Below are 20378 nucleotides of genomic sequence, written 5' to 3'. Positions count from 1 at the left end.
GCATGAGGGCGAGAAAATGGGTGTAGAACCGAGAGAAGATGAAGAGGGAACCAGTAAATATACAGAGTGCTATAAAATGCAGTTATACTCAGTCACTCGGAGAGCATGGAAGGAGGCTGGAAGATATAAGAAAACATTAGCAGGACGACAGAGATGGATGGCGAGAGCTCATTGCGTAGAAATAAAGCTGGAAGGGATGAACAGAACTTTTAGGAAGAAGGTTAAAATGTGGCTGAACGAGAAAGGGAAGATAATGTGAGTGATTGGTGGAAGGCAACGCAGGGAAAAGAAAAACGATCAATTGACACATCAATCAAACCTATTTTTTATTTTTAAAACTTTGCTCTGAATGTTGTGAGGTTAAGTGGACACTTGAGGTCTCTAATACTAGAAGGACTTCTGATACGACATATAGTGATAAAAAATAAGACTTTTGACTCATAGATGACCTCAAAAAATCTGCAATTTTTGCTTTCGTTGATAACCATAGGGTGTTAAGAAAGCAGGACAAAATTAGGAATGTGTAAATACCTCTTCCGTTTGATAGTTGACTGTAAATTTCAGAGAATTGCAGAGTTTACGCACGTATTGTAACTCGGAAAAGATGAACAGCAATTGTCCCATAAGACAATTTGAAATCGTTCTCATTTGATCTTGTAGTAATCTGCGATATTTGATACCCCCCACAAAAAGAAATGTGTACAATAATTTCCTTTATAACATAAATTAAATGCGTGATCGTGTGTTTAGTGTAAAGCCGTTGAAGACCGATAATTTGACTCATTTGCCCAACAAAATTGCTTGGGACAGGTTTTCTCATGGATGGTCCGGTTCCCGTATGGTTCACAGAGCTGGACACTGTTTCACCTTTATCAGGCCCGAATTTATAACTTGTGTTGGGCAAGGCCGTGGTCTAGGCAACACGGAGTTTTCCTCCGGGGGCTTCCCCGGTTTCTCCGTGGCATCCCAACAATTACTCCATTCACACACAGAAGAAGGCAATGGCAAACAACTTCTGGATCATCTGCCAAGAACGTATATGAACAGGTCCCAATCCGAGAAAAGGATGGAAGGATCCTGTTCATATGGACCTGTCGGCAGACAGAACACTACAAATAAAAAAATATAACTTTGCTGTCAGTAGCCCGGACCGTATAGCCACAAATGGTACGATTAAATCAGTGAGTTGAAAGATTTGGGAAAAAATGTGGAAGGAAGCGCTCATGCCTTACGTAACGTACTATCGCAACAATTTCGTGGATGGACTGAGTAAAATCACGAAATTCCTTATTCAGTATAGGTGTCTCCTGGCCGAAATTTGAATCTGAGACCACCTGAATACGAAGCAGGCGTACCAGATTCTCAACGTTAAGTGTCTTTAATTCATAAATTTGGTTTTTTTTTGATCAGAGCTGTTAGGTAGCGCCCACACATTTTAGAAAGCCGTTGTTGAATTCATATCACGCAGTCGTCTTCAACTTGTGGATCGAGAGGCCATCTTGTGTGGGCCACAACGTTGGAGTAAATAATTGTTTTGTAGTTTTTAAAGGTGTCACTGAAAGAAACACTTCTGTCTAAAACTGAGAATAAATAGCTGTTTAAGTTACTATTCTTTGCATAGCAGAAGACAAGCATTTTAGTTTAAAAACGTACGGAATGTAGGCTACACATAGAGCATAATAAGTGCTCCACAGGGATGCAGAATTCGCTGAGAGAAAGTTCGTGGCAGAACTCAGTTCAGTCTGCTATTGTTTCTGTCTGTGGATCGCAGAGACAAAATGACTGAAAATTCCTAACTTGATATCTCTAGAGCTAATCCCTATCTCAGGATATAGGGATTAGCTCTATCGATTGGGCCCAACTGAGTAGGGATATCTGAAGACGGAGATAGAGTCCCATCTCCGAAACGTCGTGGATTTTATTTATTATACGATGTAAAATATCCAGAAAACTCTTTACTTCAACAACGCACCATCGTCACAAACTTTTAGAATTGAATTCCTAACTTGCTGAACAGATGGCTCCTCAGTGATGTTCTTTTGTTAGAATGCCTAGAATTTCTCGTAATATTTCACTAAATTCCTAGGGTGATACTTCCAGTTGCGACACAACAACTGTTATTCGGAGATTTCTTATCCATATTAATGATTGGATTGGATTTTTATGATTTGTTCTTAAGTCCAAAACAGAATGCATATGAACTTTGTACGTATTGTTATTATCTGATAAGCAAGGTAAAAACAATGGTAACTACTAGTAATGATACACCAAAGCGCTGTGGAAAGCTTTGTAAAAGTTGGTAAGATAAAAACAAACGAGTCACTTAATTTTCCGAGATTCCCCTATTGAAAGAAAAGGTATCTAAATTTCACAGGTTAATGGTCAATAATACATAACTTCAGGAAAGCAAAGTCACTACGACCAAAAACAATCACGCTACAAAAACAAGGAGCTTTGAATGTCATTAATTACTCCGTCTACTTGTAAGTTCAATTTGCATAATAATAGACACTAATTCCTTTTTAATTCCACTTCCAGGAACAGCATAAAGTGTATTTTCACAACGTGCGAATGAAATTCTAGTGTTATTTTGAACGCCCAATGCATTATTCTTGGTGTCTTTGTCTTTGGGATAGGAGAGTTTAATTTGCTTAACATTCCATACACTCTCACCACAAAGCTTTGACGACGGTGAGAAACATTACTGCTGAATAAACGGCATAGTTCAGAAACATGAACGCTTTATAACTACACCTCAGTTGGCCATGATGCTTGAATGATGTTTATTTCCTGTGTATAATAATGCAATAAACTAGATCAGTATTTTAATCACTTTCAAAACAGTTTTCGCAGTCAAGAACATAAAAACACATTTTTTCCACGGTATTTTTGTAAGTTACAATGTTAATAATACCCTATAAAACATAGAACAATCTTTAAGTAATCTCAAAACAAGATGAAGGGATCACATAGCACGATATCAAACATGCTAGTGATAATTCGAAATATGCTAAACATATGTAATGTTTACCTTATGGGTTAAACACTTTGTGTACTGTAGATCGATGCCAACATTTCGAAGGAACATTCTGCCTTTGTCTTTAGAACGCTGAGGTATTATAGTATAACACAAACGTGTAGTATAATTGAAAATAAACAGAAGATGTTTCCTTCCCTTTTCTGATTCACGAACCGGTAAAAAGAATCTGCTGGAATTTGTAAAGACCTCAGCCCTGTCCATCTCCTATTGTACAGTGCAAATTATGGTGAAAACGTCAAATTATTACTAAGAGCAGGTGCCCAGAACTATTCGTTCTGATTAGGCCTGTAGTAGACAAACTCCTGCAGGTGCCCAAAGAAATGTTAGTAGTAAACTCGTGTATATTTGTCCAATATACTTTCAGTCAGCCCTGCAATAAACTAGCATTTCAGTTTTAAACTCGTTCTCTGGTTAAACCATCAATTGAATATCGACTTACAGTAGTGGGGATGAATCTGTTAATTTCACTTCCGATAAAAGTAAAGGACAAGGAAATAAGAGGGCTTGAGAAAGGTAGCAGATAAATAAGCATGTACGAGGTGCGATCGGAAAGTTTCAAGACTGCGCGTATAAAAACCCGTACACTTATCTCAGGTATTAAATTCATCCATCACCCTCGAAGTAGTTCCCCTGGGAGTGAACACAACGATCCCAGCGCCGCTGCCAAGCCTGGAAGCATCCCTGGAAATCTTTCTTTGTCAGCCTGTCAAGCACCATCTGCGATTCTACCTGAATCTCTTCTATCGTCTCAAATCTCCTTCCCTTTAGCTGAATTTTCATCTTTGGGAAGAGGAAGAAGTCACACGGCGAATAAGGAGGGTGCGGGATGACGGCCATGGTGTTTGAGGCCAAAAACTGTCGAACTTTGAGGGCGGTGTGCGCTGGCGCGTTGTCATGATGCTTCGCATGTGGAGTTCTTCTTTTAGAATCAGCTGACAGGTCCCATAGCCTATCCCAACAATGTCGCACAAGTCGTTGATGGTACGACGTCGATCTTCGTGAATGACCTGCTGAATCTTCGTAACATTTTCGGTCGTTGTGCTCGAAGATGGTCGTCCAGAACGCTCGTCATCATCGACAGAGGTTCGGCCATTTTTAAAACGTGAATGCCACACAAAAGTTTGTGCACGACCCATTGCGGACTCCCCAAATGCTTGCTTAAGCATTTCATAGGTTTCCGTAGCCGTTTTGGCGAGTCTTTGGCAAAATTTGATGCACACGCCATTCCGAAATCGCAGGAGAGTCGGTGTAATGCACTACCAAAACGCCCGTAACTAAGAAACAAATGCTAATTCGATGATGCCGGCTGGCACACTGATTCACTATGAATGTAGGCCGCACCCCCTAGCGGCCGAAGCTCGTACTACATCCGGTTCGCCCTCTATTGACACAGTCTTGAAACTTTCCGATCGCACCTCGTACTAACCATACCATAAATAGTATTTCCCAGAGGAATTACTTTGTATATCACAGTCTTGGTTGTAATGGCGGTAATGTCTTTGGTTTATATATTCCTTCTACCTGCAAACTAGTGACGTAAGGGGAACGCGGTGGTCCCTGGTACTATACCAAACACGTTCTGGCCTTTGAATTCGATACTCTAATAACGACTCTGGCCATTTGAGTGTCTTCTACGTGTCTGACTTCATAAAAATATGTCCGTTCGCTATATTCAGCCCTCAAAAAGAATACGTTTTGTATGCAAAATAAATTTTGCTTTGTTAAAAACTGTAAATATATTATTAATTGAGTAAATTCAGTAAGTTTCTGTTGTGTGTCAGCCCAAATAAAGGCACCGGGCTAAACAATTCTTTGGAGTTTCTCTTTATCTACTGGATATGTGACGGATTAAAAGCGAGGGAGGCCACCAAACTAATTAAATAAAACATTACAACCTCGCGGATTAAATTAAATGGTTGGTAGGTTAATTGAGAAGCTTGTTGATTAAGTAACTGATTCATATTTAATGAAGTAACTGACTGATAGAGACTTGTTTAAGGACATTTAATGACTGACTAATACGTGACTAATTGATCTCGTATCTAACCACACAGAAACCTGGCCGTAATTTCTGCCCGCTGAATATTGTAGGTGTTACATTTTGCTGGGGAAGTTAAATTAGAGCTGGGTTCTATGGGAGTAACGCTGCAATCCCGCCTGACAAGGTCAGTGTTGGTACAGAATTACGCTTTGGCCTCAGAAATCCAGATATAGAGAGTTAGGTGCTTCTAATGCACAGCCATGATATCACCAAATAATCGAGCTACATCTGTAACCAACTTTTACAGACTAAATAACACGCAGTCTAGTGCAATTGCAGTTTTGAAACCGTCTTCAATATTTAGCCAATTGTTTCAAAAAGAAGTCATCAGAACTTAAAGTTTTAAATGCATTTTGAAAGTTTCAACATGCTCTGATAACTATCGTGTAGAAGTTTTCTCCAGACTCAGAAATAAGTATGTTGTCTGGTTTCCGTTTGCAAGTAGAGAATTTTTAAATATGGAAATTAAGTATATATTACTGAAATATGCACTGTGAAATACCGATAAGTATTTGTTTTATTTCTTGTTATCAGCATTTGTGTGTTTTTTTTCAATTACTACTTACATACAAATTAAAATTTACCACTCGGTCAGCGTGACTGTGCTGTGTCGAACAGTTTCGTCTTCTCTTGACTGTTCAGTGCAGTTCGAACCAGACAACCCTTTGGAACTGTAAAACACATCACCAAAATGGCAAGCTTCTTCATTTTTTATACAAGTAATTATTTCAACACAGAAAACATTTTTTTTTCTCGATAGATTAATACTTGTCATTTTCGCCTCAAAATTTGTTTGTTTTATTTAATGGAATTTGTATTTATTTACCCGCAGGTCAGGTGGATCTATGGACGCAGGAAGCCAAAGGCTGCAAATGTCCTTTCGATTCGTCTCGTCAGGACTGTGCGTGTTGCGTGCGAGACGGGGGCTGTCACTGTGGGCGAGGATCGCCAAACCGCTGCAGTCAATGCGGTCTGGAGCAACACTGTAGCAACAGTGAGTATAATACGAGGTGCTACCCAGAAGTTCGGGGAATTTGCCAATAAAAAAATAGTCCCCTTGGGCATGGATACAGCGACCCCCAGCGTTTTGTCCATGATTCCATGCATCCCTGGAAGTCCTCAATTGTGTCAATCGAAATTTCATTTTGGGGAACAGGAAAAGGTCGCAAGGGGCGAGGTCAGGCGAATAGGGTGGGTGGGGAATCACTGTCGTGTTTTTGGAAGCCAAAAACTGGCAAACAACGAGCGATGTGTGGGCGGGCGAGCGTTGTCGTGGTGGAGAACCCAGCTGTTGTTCTCCCACTTTTCCGGACGTTTGCGCCTAATGATCTCCTGTAGCCGCTTCAAAACTTCACAATAAAACTTCCCGTTGACATTTTGACCAGGGGGCACAAATTCCTCGTGGATGTCAAAATTAAAAAGATCAACATGGACTTCACATTGCTGCGAACTTGACGTTATAATTCCACAAATCTGCATCGACTGGCGCTAGTGTCGCAGCCACCTCGAAAGTCCGCAGGCCGCCATGTTGGTATTTTTATAGCACGAGGTGAAAAACGATAAGGCGGGTGGCCGGTATAATGTTCATGCCAAGTTTAATAAAAATCCCTCAGTCGGTTCTTGTGCTGTTTAGAGGTTAGAGAGGTTTGGCCACACGGATGTCATGTGTCTGCAAGCCGTTTTCAGTTATTAAGCAATAAAAGTTACATAAAAATCATACGCAACAAAAGAAATTACTTGCAGTTCAAAATGTTTGGTCCGAAATCCAGAGACTTGCTGTGATATTTGTAGGAATCCATTGAGTTAGAACCGAAATAGTTGACCGCATTTTGTGAATGTGTACGTAGTCTAACTTGTATTTTACATGTAACTGCTCGTATATTTATTATAATTTCCGTTTTAACTTGCATTTTATTTACTTATCGCAATAAAAGTCTTCATGTCACGCCTTTTGACCTCTACTTGACGGAAGAGATGTTTCGCACTCCGTGAACTTTCTACCGCTTTTTAGTAACAGCCTCGCGCGGTGAAATGAATATAATTCTTCATCACTCGTTAGGAAAGCGATCTATTATTCTTTGCGAATGAAATGATAATTTATGATACGTGACTTTTGTTTGACTATTGGTAGTAAATGGATGGCGCCGTTCTTTTTGTGTTTTTAAGCTCGTTTTGGGTCCGGTAAGGGGGCGTCCCCTGCATGATTTATTGCATTGCGTCGGATATCCGAACGCTGGGCTTTAATATCGACTCGCGCCTATTAACACTTCGTTTTTATAACACTGAGACTGGCACAGCGCCAAACTGAACGCACGCGGTGGCGCGTGTTGGCTACGTCGGAATTTCAGCTGTAGCTAAATGTTTAGTAGCCGTGATTTTGTTAAAAAGAAAGAAAGAAGGCGGACCGATTTTCCAGCCTTTCCACTAAGCCTGCAGGTCCAATCAATATCCAGGTTGCTTGTTATTTTTAAGCTGCATGCTTCGTGTTGTTGTTGTTTCTATTGAACGTCATTGTTCTAACATCGATAATGTTGTTCGATTCGATTATAAGCTCAGGCGTACATAATTTTTCTACGTAATAAAACAACATTCAAAAATGAATTTGCGTGTTGGAAGATAGCTTCAAATAAGTTACAACCTTTTCGTGAGGTAGACTTTTATGATGTATTTTTTAACCACAAATAATTATATTCGAACCTTATTGAATTGCGAAGATTTTGTCTTCCAAAACCTCGTGATGTGACGAGGAGGTCGCAAAATTAACTGTGAATTACATTTTATCCAAACCATTAACACTATTTTGTTAGTATTCTAACTGGAAAGAACTTCATTCTGATACAGCTCTGTGATAATTACGTTAAGTATTTTGAACGTAATAAATCAGTGCAATTTTTTTTTTAAATTTCCTTTCTGATTTGCAGTAATTATTTGAACTTTCCGTATAAAGCCGCCGTGAAAGTCGACAAAGTGGAGGGTGTTACAGATGACCTGAAATAGATCGAAATGGAAGGTGGGCAAGTACGTTTGGCCGGACGCCAACTGGCCAACCCTGGTGCGCAAAATGACAAACCCTGGGCCCGATTCCAAGTCGCAGTCAGAATGTTCATGCTTAGGCCTTAAGAATCAAAATCTGAACGGATATTTACATGGTTAATATGTACGAGGTGCGATCGGAAAGTTTCAAGACTGTGTCAATAGAAGGCGAACCGGATGTAGTACGAGCTTCTGCCGCTAGGGGGTGCGGCCTACATTCATAGTGAATCAGTGTGCCAGCCGGCATCATCGAATTAGCATTTGTTTCTTAGTTACGGGCGTTTTGGTAGTGCATTACACCGACCCTCCTGCGATTTCGGAATGGCGTGTGCATCAAATTTTGCCAAAGACTCGCCAAAACGGCTACGGAAACCTATGAAATGCTAAAGCAAGCATTTGGGGAGTCCGCAATGGGTCGTGCACAAACTTTTGTGTGGCATTCACGTTTTAAAAATGGCCGAACCTCTGTCGATGATGATGACGAGCGTTCTGAACGACCATCTTCGAGCACAACGCCCGAAAATGTTACGAAGATTCGGCAGGCCATTCACGAAGATCGACGTCGTACCATCAACGACTTGTGCGACATTGTTGGGATCTTCAAAGAATGAGAGCATTTGAGAAGAATATTTGGACAGATAAACAGAATACTCCAGACAATTTGTATAATGAATAACATAGTACGAATTTGTGGGAAATGTATTGAATAGCTGAGCGACTATTAGCTCCTCAAGACGAACACTATTCTATGTAGTGAGTTAATATAAGCGGCAGTTTAGATATGACGATTTAATTTCATGTTTTCTGAGACGCTGTCTGGGTGTAAAACTGAATGAACGTTAGTGGCACTGCAGTCGTTCTCCTTATCGGCTGCTTAAATACGATCATACAACAAGTGAACGAAGGTATGGCCTGCAGTTGCGACATCTGCCATGTTGTTTAAGAAGCACGTACAGAACACTTTTAAAATGTTGAGGGTGTGTCCTGGCATTTGGTATGCTTACACATTTTACGTTCCTCCCTTCATCGTTAAGTTTCAGATGATGTAGAATCTCTTGATGGATTGCTGTGTGATTTACAGATCATGCTCCGTTGACAAATTCAACGTGAAATTATTTATTTCCCATCTTCATCGCTTTTCCCCCTTTCATTCTTTTCTACCATTATCTCCTTGTAGCAACATTTTTAGAGTACAATAGTCTTCCACCTAGCGTCATTATTGAGAACTTTATCAGTCATTCATTTACAGACACACGCATTTAGTCGGTCATGAGCCTCGTTCTGTTATCACGTATTATTAAGCAGCTTTGTGAAGAACTACTTTCTGTACACACTGTGTACAGTGTAGAATTTTAGTGACATCTGAATGAGATTATGTCGTGTGATTTATAAATGTGTGAATCACCTCTGTGTTAGATTCGTTGTGGCGTTAATCATCCATTGCCATTTACCTATATAGACCGCACTTATGATATCAGTTTGGACGCGTAATTTTTCACGACAGGAATGAATGTTTTCTGTTTTTTTGGAGATGCTGTGCGTTTCTGGTGATAGGTAACGGCGAAATCGTACTGTTATGAGTGATTGGTAGTGGTGACTTTAGTCAGGTTGATAATGGATAAAATGGCCTCCCGGTATAAAGAGTGGCGGTGAATGACTTGAATAACAAGTCTCTGACAGTGGACAAGGGGTGGTTCACTAGGTTTGGTGTCGAACGAAGACTTCACTGTAAAAACTAAGATTATTTGAACACGGTTCAGTGTTATCAGTGCAGTAAAGCTTGAGTTCCGTGAAAAGCGGATAACGCGGATGGTAATAGCGGTTTGTTGATATCTTTGACGGCAGGGTTGTTAATGTATTTATTGTGACCTCTAAAGGCCCACTTTGTTTGAGAGACGGCACTGATACCCCTAGATGCCCCACCGTTGACTTAAAACACGTTGCGAATAGCATCATTTAACATGACTTTGTGATCTTCGCATTCGATTCTAATCCATGAAAATAATGTCGGTGTATTCTAGAAGGACGACCGTTTTACCATCGTAAACGTTCTTGTCAAAAGGGCCTCTCCCCTTTATTTTATCAATATTTTACACAGCCTCCCTTAATAAATAACAGCTACAATTTTGTAAGTGGGAATGGTTTCCTGATTTGAAGCTGTACCATCAAACTTTGAAATAAACATTAAGTTAAAGGCTGTAAACTATTTCACAACTTGATCTGAAATGACACAATTAAATTACTGATTCACGCAAATAAATGATCCAGAAAGATTTCGATATATAAATATGTATTTATTCATTTATTTATTATATTATAATATTATTTTTAGAGTGCAGTTCCAAAAATACATACAGATGCGTTATCTGTGTGCTTTATTTAGGGATAATATGATAATGTATACTTTTTAAAAGTAATTTTCTGGTACAATTTTTAGGTTATGCAGATGCATCAAATTTATATAATTTACTGGCACGCCATGTTCTTGCTTTGATTTAGTTGTTTATTTCACCGTATCTTTATCATCGGCGTGGTCTGCTGCTATGGTCAGATATCCGCTGTGTTTTTGCATTAGTTTTCTCGTTTACGTTACAGAATTAAAAAAGTAAAGTTTGTCCCACTATACGCCATGTAGGCGTTTGGGGTGAGTGTAGGTATAGCTCCTCTCTTCCTTGACCTCGGCACTAGATGGGGGTGAGTGGTCAGCATCACGCCCCGGCCGGCTTTACCCCCGGGAAAGGACCCCGGTACCCATTGTAGAGGAGGCTGAGTGGGCCCCAGAGCCGGTCTGGACGCAGAGGCTAGAGGAAAAATCCTCTGCCCCCGTCGGGGATCGAACCCCGGTCGTCCAGCCCGTAGCTAGTCACTATACTGACTGAGCTATCCCGGTTCACACGTTACAGAATTAATAACCAGTAAATAAATAACAGAGCCCTTAAAGTGACTCTATTAGAGTAAATAACATATGGTATCAGGACCGTGTGAGTACAAGAAGACATATTTCTTGTCTAAAGGAATTATTTAGCACTTATTTGTTTATATTTTAATATTATATTATATTCATATTCACGCCATACTGTATTCAAATCTCAGCTCAGAGACATGCTATACTTTCTGGAGCAGTCGTGGTATTTCTCAGCCCCTCCAGGCAAATACTGAGATGCTGGGGTACTTTAAAATAGGCCACTACTGCTTTCGTACATATCCTTTTCAATTCATCATTCACAAAACATTCAAGCATTCTATTCTGTAAACCTCGACAGCTTAAAAAAAGACATCATTAATGAAACCTAGAATCACTCAAATGACGTAATAAATCATCTGCTAGATTTAATGAGGGTACATATTTTTATTGTTACGCCACTGAATAGTAATAGTAGGTTAGAATGGTCCGGCATTTGATCAGAGTATTACAACTTCTGTATTCTTTGTCGTAGTGTGTAACATTACGGTTGACTCGCGATACCTGGTTGCACGCTCAGGGAAGACGTTTGGGCAAATCAAGTCACCATCCATGGAAGGCCCAGTGTTCTGCTGGTACCTACTTCAACCAGACACGGGGCAGCGTGTTGAGATTCAGGTGTACCGCCTCGTGAGCGTCGGTCGCTTCAACGGTAGCAGGTGAGTGTTTAAAGCCGTCGCTATCAGACGAAAAATCTTTCAAGGACAGACCTCATTTGGTAGGGGAGTAGGGAAAATCGAAAGATGAGAAGATATGGTAAGGGGAAGAGGAGTTCATGGTTTTCTTCTCTGATAACCCCTGGAAGGGACCAAATCAGATCTAGAGAGGCATAATAGATGTGTCGAACTCTGAAGTAAAACTTGTAGGCTGAGTAAAATCAGGAATCCTATGCTATCATGACATGTGGCCAGCTGGACTACACGTAGGATGTGACCCAAAGATTATAAAGGTTAAATAGATCTAAAACATTAAAAGTGATGTCATTTTTTTGAAGTCTATAAACTGAGGCATGACTGATTAAATTTTAGATTTCTTAAAATCCTAATTTCTTTACTAGAAATTGAACCTCAACAGTGTTACTTTTGACACTCAATAGCTCAAGTAATTTTCTCTACACTTTTATTCCCACCATCACTACGGCAGTCAGTATTATAACTGCTGTCTCCATCTGCTGTATTTCTCTCTTCATCAGTCATGCCACCAACAGTTTTAATCACATCACTACTTCGTGGTAATTTTGTATGTTGCTTGCACATTAATGGCGTCCAGTTACTTGCAGCTGTGAGGGGGGATTCCTGCAGCTTGTGGACGGTGCCGAGCCCAGACCCCGACCCGGACACTCACAAATTTGCGGCAGCAATGAGCGTTACACTCCGCCTGTGGTTCTCTTTGCTGACCGGGGATCTGCCACTTTGCTCTTCCAGTAAGTAAAAAATACTAATTCATAGAAATTACTCCTTCAGAAGTCCTTTGCTGCCTCCATCATCAGGGCAGTGAGTTAACAGAACTTGTGATGTCCCCCTGTAGTGAGCATCATATTGTTAATCAGCATTCTAACAACTTGGTTGTGGCCTATGTTTAATAAAGAAACATGCCAATCAGGGTTCTTCTTGTTGCTGCTGCTACTGTTGTTGTTGTTGTTACTGCTGCTGGAACCACTACTACAACTATAACTACCACTATGATCATCATCATTATCATGCTGTTGTGCTATAGTTTTAACAGCCTTGTAGTACTCCAGTTGTCACACCAGAACATTCACCACTTGTGTCAACTGATGTTTATTTCACATGAAATGATATTATGTTACTGGGGGATACTGGGAACGACCCGTTCTTCAAGTGCCTGAGCACTGCGGGTCCCAACTTTTCGTTGGCTCGATCTATGGACATTTGGTAGGACTCCTTGGACGAGGGATCGGCACGTCGCAAAGCCTCTACCTGTACACAGGACAACACAACACAGAAAAACATCCATGCCTTGAGTGGGATTCGAACCCACGGTCCCAGCAACCAAGCGGCACAAGGCCCATGCCTCAGACCCCGCAGCCACTGCGGACCCCGATATTATGTTACTGAAGTGAAACAGAAGTGTTCAGTAAACATGAAGAAGTAAATACTTATTGATTGTATTACTGCTGTTAGTTCTGTCAGCCCATAAATCTTAGTGAATATGTAAACTTGTTATTTTATCACCAGAAATTGAAGTTACAGGTAAAAAGAAAGAAAATATTTTTGCAGCCATCCAAACTCATGAAAATCAATCAGGTTTTATGGTGATTGCTTAATGTCACCTGAAAAACACATATTTATACATTGTTTAAGTAAATAAATATTTTAAGATTCATAAATAAAAAACAAGATAGTTTTCAAATTGTTAACACAAATTGAAAACCTCCCTTGCATTTCGTTTTATGTTTTTGAAACCAATAAAACAATAATAAAAGTATCATGACAGCTGAGATTTGAACCAAGGCCTTACATATCAGAAGTAAGTGTACTCATCACATCTCCATTACTCTAATGTGCCATAGTTATTACTTTTAGTGTCCCTTCTGTTTATCTGAGTCTCTGCATTAACTCTTTATTTAATATTATGTTGTAGCATTGGAGAACCCACTTTTCGCTCCCAGTTCCTTGCCTACTTCAGCTTCACTTCTTCAAGCAGCATTCAAGGTGCGGGATTCCAGGCACGAGGCGGCAGGCGTATTGAGCACACAGGTAACTTCTTTGGTTCTGTCACAACTTATATTTGATAAATGACACCAGTCAGACAAGTGCATTCTTGCCATTTATCATAAATGCATACATCATACATTTTTATTACATTCCATGGATCCATAAGTTAGTCAGATGCCACATAGGATGTATAATAATACAATATTTATTATATATATATTACAAGTACAATTTATACAGTTATAAAATTTCACATATTATAAACAAAGAGTTTACATAATTAGTGATTTGTTACAAATACATCCACCCGTTATACTACCCAAACAACTGTAGAATTCTTTGTTCCTGCTTTATACGCACACAAACATAGGTTCAATCAACTTTTCTTCCAGTAATACAGTCTACCATTTGGAGTCCAGTTTTGCGTGATGCAGTGTTCAAAATATAGAAATGCACAGTCCAACATTATGGGCGTCACAAGAGTATAAACACTTGTTCCTTAGCGTTTCATGTGCTCTATCTCCAGACGGGACAACTGGGATGATGGGCTTAGTCTTCCTCCTTATATTCCCTTTCCTTTTACGGCCCTGTCTACCATTGCAAGGTCAAGGTCATGAACAAGTTACGTCCTGAATTACAAATATGTTATTTTAATTCATATAGCTTCTGTATAATAAAATAAATTGTTACAGCTAAACAAAAGTGTGTAATTTGTCTACTTAAATCTCAGTGAGAAATGACAATTATATTTTGTAAGCATTAGTTATGTTGTGTGTGTAAGTATGTGCATGTACAGGTTTACTACATTTTTATATTGCAAGATTTATTTTCATACGTACAAATAAGTAGATTGGAGTTCAAGCATAATTGTATTGCTTCTTATAAAATTTTGTCTTTCTTATTTTGAGAAGGTTTCTTGAACAGATATTTATACAATGGCATTATTATATTAATGTGTTGTGTATTTCTTAGTTTTTAGCTCAGAAATGTCTTTACATTTTATATTTTGTAATGGTGATAATTTTTATTTAACTTGTCAGAAGACCCTTTCCTGAAATTTACAGATTAAAAATTTATTAAACATTTTTTTTCCATGCCACATATTTTGTTTTGCAGAATGTGACTGGCTGTACCAGGACTTCTCTTGTCGGGATCCTGGATCCTGTGTGCTAGCGAGTCCTGGTTACCCAGGCCTATACCCCCCAAACAGACAATGCAAGTATCTTATTACCACTAGCTCAATCCACACCCAGGTTCACATCATCTTCACGGCTTTGCTCCTACCCCACAAGTAAGTACACTCGTGTCACAAAAACTTTTTTAACATTTAAAGCAGTTTTTATATTTGAATACTGGACTCATGTGACTGTCCCAGAAACCAAGTAATATACCAACTGAACTTACTTGTGGTTGTCTGAGTTGAAATATTGAAGACAAATTGCTATAACTCAGACATGCAAGTTTTAGTACCATGCCGATCACAAATTTTCTGCTTTAAGCAACATTTATGTCATATGATATTGATACATTATACGTAATTATAATATGCATATGATTTAATTAACACTCAGTTAATGAAACATGGCAGTTCACTATGTGTTTAGACAAAATGGGTCATCTTCAGGTTGTCTTTTTTATCTAATCCATTAGTTGTTGTTAACAAGCACTATTTGCTACCCTCATTGTTTTACCTTAATACAGAATTTTGGAATCACATGTTGGATAGTGGTCTTTGATACTTCCTGTTGCAAAATTGAAGTGAATCAGCTGATGTGAATGTATCAAAATTCACTCTTATGTGAGCCTGCACGTTCTGTATATCAATTAGAATTTTAATAACTTAATTACACTGTTGCTTGATACATATTTGAAAACAGTACGAAATCTTCTACAAAAATAAATAAAATAACTTTCCACAGTCTTCCATGTTCTCTTGTCTCCAGCTAGTGCACTCAAACTTCATATACTGGTACATGGTTTCTCAACTAGAAATAGTCTAAATTTCTTTAAAAATAAGAGTATTTGAAATGTTAATTATACATACAGAACTAATTTTATTCAGTCTTATTCTTTGTCTTCTTATTCTTCTTCTTAGTACAAAACTAAATTTATATTATAAAGAATGTATCACTTTCCTTTAACCATGAAAGTAATAGCACACGCAGCACATTCCATGTATAGCTTCTTGAATAGCATGCAAAGACAAAAAAAATCATAACTTTAGAATATATTATGTAAGTATCTGTGTAAGTAATTTAATTCAAATAGTGTTTGTGTGTTTCAGCCACTGTGGCACAGACTATATAGCTGTCTACCAGGGATCAACACCGTCCAGTCATCTTTTGACCACTATATGTGCTAACAGAAAAACGCAACTCCAGTATCCTGGACCAAACCTCCTCCTTGAGTTTAGGTAACAGTTAGTAGTTAACAAATAACTATGCAAAATGTGTAATTACAGAGTGAATTATATATTAATACATAATAAATGAATATGTTTCACAGAACAACAGATAGAATTGTAATATTGTTGTATTTAGTTGTTCACATAGTTTCTTCTGGGATGGAAAGAAAGTTTAAAAATATGAGTTGAAGTGTGTAGCGTAAACTTTATAGTACGATGCCATTTCTCAACGAGAAAAAAGCACTTCACAGATTCCAATGCTTGAAAAGAAAACACGGAAATAGTAAGGACAAAAATACTTTCAAACAATGTAACTTGTTATTGTTTAACCTGCAGTAATCACATACAGAACGAAGTGTAACATACAATTCTTGTACAGACAGATTTCTGACTTGCAGACATTTTGTACTTGAGAATGAAATATTGCTGCAGGATGTATTTCAAGAGATGTACAATTTAAATTAACACTCTACAAAAGTTATCAAAATAACCTCCTCCTTGTGCATATTTTATAAATACTATCAAAATATCCATTTTATATATTGATATAATTTGCACAGAAGGTTTATATTTGTGTTAAAAAAATGCATTTTAAAATATAAAACAAGTCAATATACTAGAAAAATTAAAGCTGTAATGTTGGCCATTAGCTGTGAGAAATTAATATGTTACTAGTCCTTATTTCCTCGTATAATTTCTGTAACTCTTAAATTTGTGAAACTGTGGAAGGCGATTGAGACAACTTTTAGTAAGCCTCAGTTAATTTTTGTAAGTTAATTTCACTTATGCATTCTTTGCATGAAGTGCATAGCAAGAACGTGTTGCAGGCTGGTCGTGTCTGTCCGTCTGTTCTGTTGATTCAACTTGAGAACCATTGGACAGATTTCGATGAAACTTGATGTTGTGGTTATGCTGTTCTGCACAACCACAAAACAAAAAGTCATGTAAACATTGACATTCCCAAAGTGGGAACTGCCAAACAAGGCAGATTTAATAACTCTAAATGCAGGTTGAAAAGAATGCATGAGGATATTATGGTATTCCAGTATGGAATACACTTTCTGAATAAGAGATCAGTGTGTGTAGCAAAATGTGGCGTTCATAGTCTCAGTAATTAAACCAAATTCAATCAGAGCCAGTTAACCTCATCAGTTGCTGTTGCATATTGGTAAAGAATAAGCATAAACTTAAGTGATAATACCAGTTCCTAGGAGAATTCCTGTAATGTCCATTCTTTATAAAGATCTGGTTGCTGTTAGCTTTATATTTCATGATATTATTACAAAATTCCTGTAATTTAAGTACCAGTTCCCAGTATATTTGTAATTAAAATATAATCTTAAGTCCTACATTTAGCATTGTATATTTAAATTGATTTCCCTAACATGATGTAAGTTTAAAGGTTAAAATAGAAAGCATCGATGGGACATCACAACTCTTATCTATTAAATAATAGATGTGAATAATTTATTTAGTCTGTGAAACACCTTCACAAGTAACATATTTTTCTCTGCCTACTTCTTAGTTACAAAACTTGAAGGTATCTACAACTGTATGGTACTGACTGTTACCATTTTAATCAAGGATTTCCTTGCTTATATTGTTATGCAGAATGTTCTTCTCTGCATAAAACAGATTTGAAAGACGTAGCAGTTATGTTTGCTAAATAACATTCATGAAATATAATGTGTTCTTTTTTGGCAGCTCGGGACCTCCTGTGCCACCTTATGATTATAACGGGTTCTTGGCAACTCTTGAATTTGTCGAGAAATCATCAAGCACAGAATCATCCAACATTTCTCCAGTAAAGACAACTGAACCTGGTATTATGAGTAAGTCAAGTGGATTCTATACAGCATGTCCCAAAAAGATGTATACATACAAGTTTTATATTTTGTATCATAATGTGTTTACATTTTTTTATGACACTGCTTATGTTATAATTCATATTTATAAATGCTTAAGAAGTAGACAACTGTATTTTAGTCAATACATTGACCTTCATTTATCTCTATCCATATATTTCTATACTTATGTATTGTTGTAATACATACACTTATTAAGAACACATAGATATAATAACAAAAGCTTTTAGACCAGTTTATTTCCCTATTGAGTAAGTAATGACAGTCTTCCGTTACCTTTGACTGATGAAATTAACTGATGTAATGAAAATATATTGTTTTCTTTAAATTCTTTTTGTGTTCCTTTTCTTTTATTCTTCCTACTTTTTATGTGCTGTTGTTAGCATCTTGACCTTGGTATCTGCCTTGGGCATTTTCCCATGTAATTATAATTAATTAATATAACACATTCTGTTGAAATCATCCCTTCAATTTTTCTTTGATTGCAGTGGATGGAACAAGTGCTCCCCGTCATGTGACATCAAAACCAGGATGTGACATTCTATATTCTGGCAACGAAACAAGATCTGGTCACTTCAACAGCCGTTCCTTATCTTGGAGACCATCTTGCAGTATAACTTTCTTAGGGAGACCTACAGATATAGTGCATGTGTCACTTTTCAACTATATGCTCAGGTCAATAAACAAAAAATGAAAAAATATCTTCTATTGTCATAATTATAACTGGATACTGGGATACTGGGAACGACACGTTCTTCAAGTGCCTGAGCACTGCGGGTCCCAACTTTTCGTTGGCTCGATCTATAGACATTTGATAGGACTCCTTGAACGAGGGATCGGCCCGTCGCAAGGCCTCTACCTGTACACAGGGCAGAAAAACACAGAAAAACTGACAATTAAAATAATAAGGTGTAAATTCAAGTTTTCCATTGGTATAGCATCTGTTTGTTAGGTTTCATTTAATACAACTTTAACAAATAAAAACTGACAGTTCAGGTGTTTCTTCTCCCCATTTATTAGCAATTTGAAGACATTTAATATTAATATGAGTAAATATGTATGTGATTATATTGCTATAGCACAGTAAAAACAGTGAATGGAATAATGAAAGTACCTGTGAACAAATATTGACAGACGGTCAACTTCATATTCTAGCCACCATTACTGCTTGGCAGAGTCACAGATACCACTGGATAAGAATTCAGATGGTCCCCAAGATATTATAAAATTTTGGCAAAAGGAAAGATTGTAGTTATTCCCAGTTTTTAAACCTAAAACGCATTATTATACTCGCTGAACTAACATCATTCATTATATTATCATTGTTATCATTATCCTGTATACATCAATGTCCATACATTGCTGTGATGTGATTGATTAGTGCAAACAACTCAGCGAACCAAAGCAATAACAACAAACATGCTATATACATGCATTATGTATCTCTTGTGTTTTTCAGGACCATTTCAGATTAATACTGTAAGCTTCAGTTTATCACCTCACATTTGATCCTTGCTTCAGGGCGCCATCTTGTCAGTCTGTTGTGGAAGTATACGATGGCCCAGTCGAAGAAGGTGTGAAACCATCTAAGCGAATATGCAGCCCACTTACAAAACATGCTCGGGATCCTAGCGGGAGGTAAAAGAAAAGCCATACCAGGACATACTCAAATGTCAGCTTTAACTAAATGAATGACTGATCAATGCATGTTTAGAGTCTTTTGTGTGAGATATAATGTACTGTGTAGTAGATGTACTGTTGCTTTTTTTTTTTTTTTTTTTTTTTTCAAAAGCACCCTAAAAATGACCCATGATGTATTGTGCATCAATGGCACTGATAAGTGGTACTTCAAAATCTGTGTCAGTTGATGCACGTGTGTCATTCATTTAGGACACTACATTATTACATATAAGTACAATTTTTGTTTCAGTTATTGGTAAATAATGCGTTCAGTCTATCTGAAGCATTCAATCTCTGTAGAAGTTGCTCTATGTCTTGGGTTAAAATAAAAATTATTTCCAATTTTTTCTAAATTTAGTCATAATAAAAAAACTGTTGTTTCAAACATGGTTTCAAACAAATTCCATATTTTTTGGATCACATTGTAGTAGTATTGGTTGGGAATGACTTGAAATTGTTATAAGGACTGTAATTTTTATCAGCACTGAAAATACAGTGACAGGCATGTGCATTATTATAATTTCTGAAGTGTCTTCATTGATTTTTCTAATATATTCTTGTCTAGGTTAGTAAGTAAAGCATATTAGATGTGTCCCTGAGATGATTAACCTGTCTAATGCTTGGATCCCATGGTACCTGCATATTTATTTTTATTTGAACTAAATTTTAAAATCC

The 20378-nt window shown here is 37.8% G+C and overlaps 1 protein-coding gene across 12 annotated transcripts in view; it reads left to right on the top strand.

Annotated features, from left to right (window-relative positions):
• The window catches only part of LOC110831469 (uncharacterized), a 396354-nt gene that overhangs the window by 366434 nt on the left and 9542 nt on the right, over positions 1-20378 (top strand). For all 12 annotated transcript variants that reach the window (XM_087343660.1, XM_087343664.1, XM_087343661.1 and 9 more), the window contains 9 exons: positions 5914-6075; positions 11552-11735; positions 12356-12499; positions 13681-13796; positions 14871-15045; positions 16039-16167; positions 17863-17990; positions 18512-18698; positions 19545-19661. In XM_087343660.1, the coding sequence (XP_087199786.1) occupies positions 5914-6075; positions 11552-11735; positions 12356-12499; positions 13681-13796; positions 14871-15045; positions 16039-16167; positions 17863-17990; positions 18512-18698; positions 19545-19661 (1342 nt within the window). The remainder of the gene's footprint in view (positions 1-5913; positions 6076-11551; positions 11736-12355; positions 12500-13680; positions 13797-14870; positions 15046-16038; positions 16168-17862; positions 17991-18511; positions 18699-19544; positions 19662-20378) is intronic.

This window comes from Zootermopsis nevadensis, unplaced genomic scaffold (genome assembly GCF_977971745.1).
Source record: "Zootermopsis nevadensis isolate Lab colony 2312 unplaced genomic scaffold, Znev_1.0 Znev_ptg000006l, whole genome shotgun sequence".
In the NCBI taxonomy this organism is placed as follows: Eukaryota; Metazoa; Arthropoda; class Insecta; order Blattodea; family Termopsidae; genus Zootermopsis; species Zootermopsis nevadensis.
This window is presented reverse-complemented; position numbering and strand designations above follow the sequence as displayed.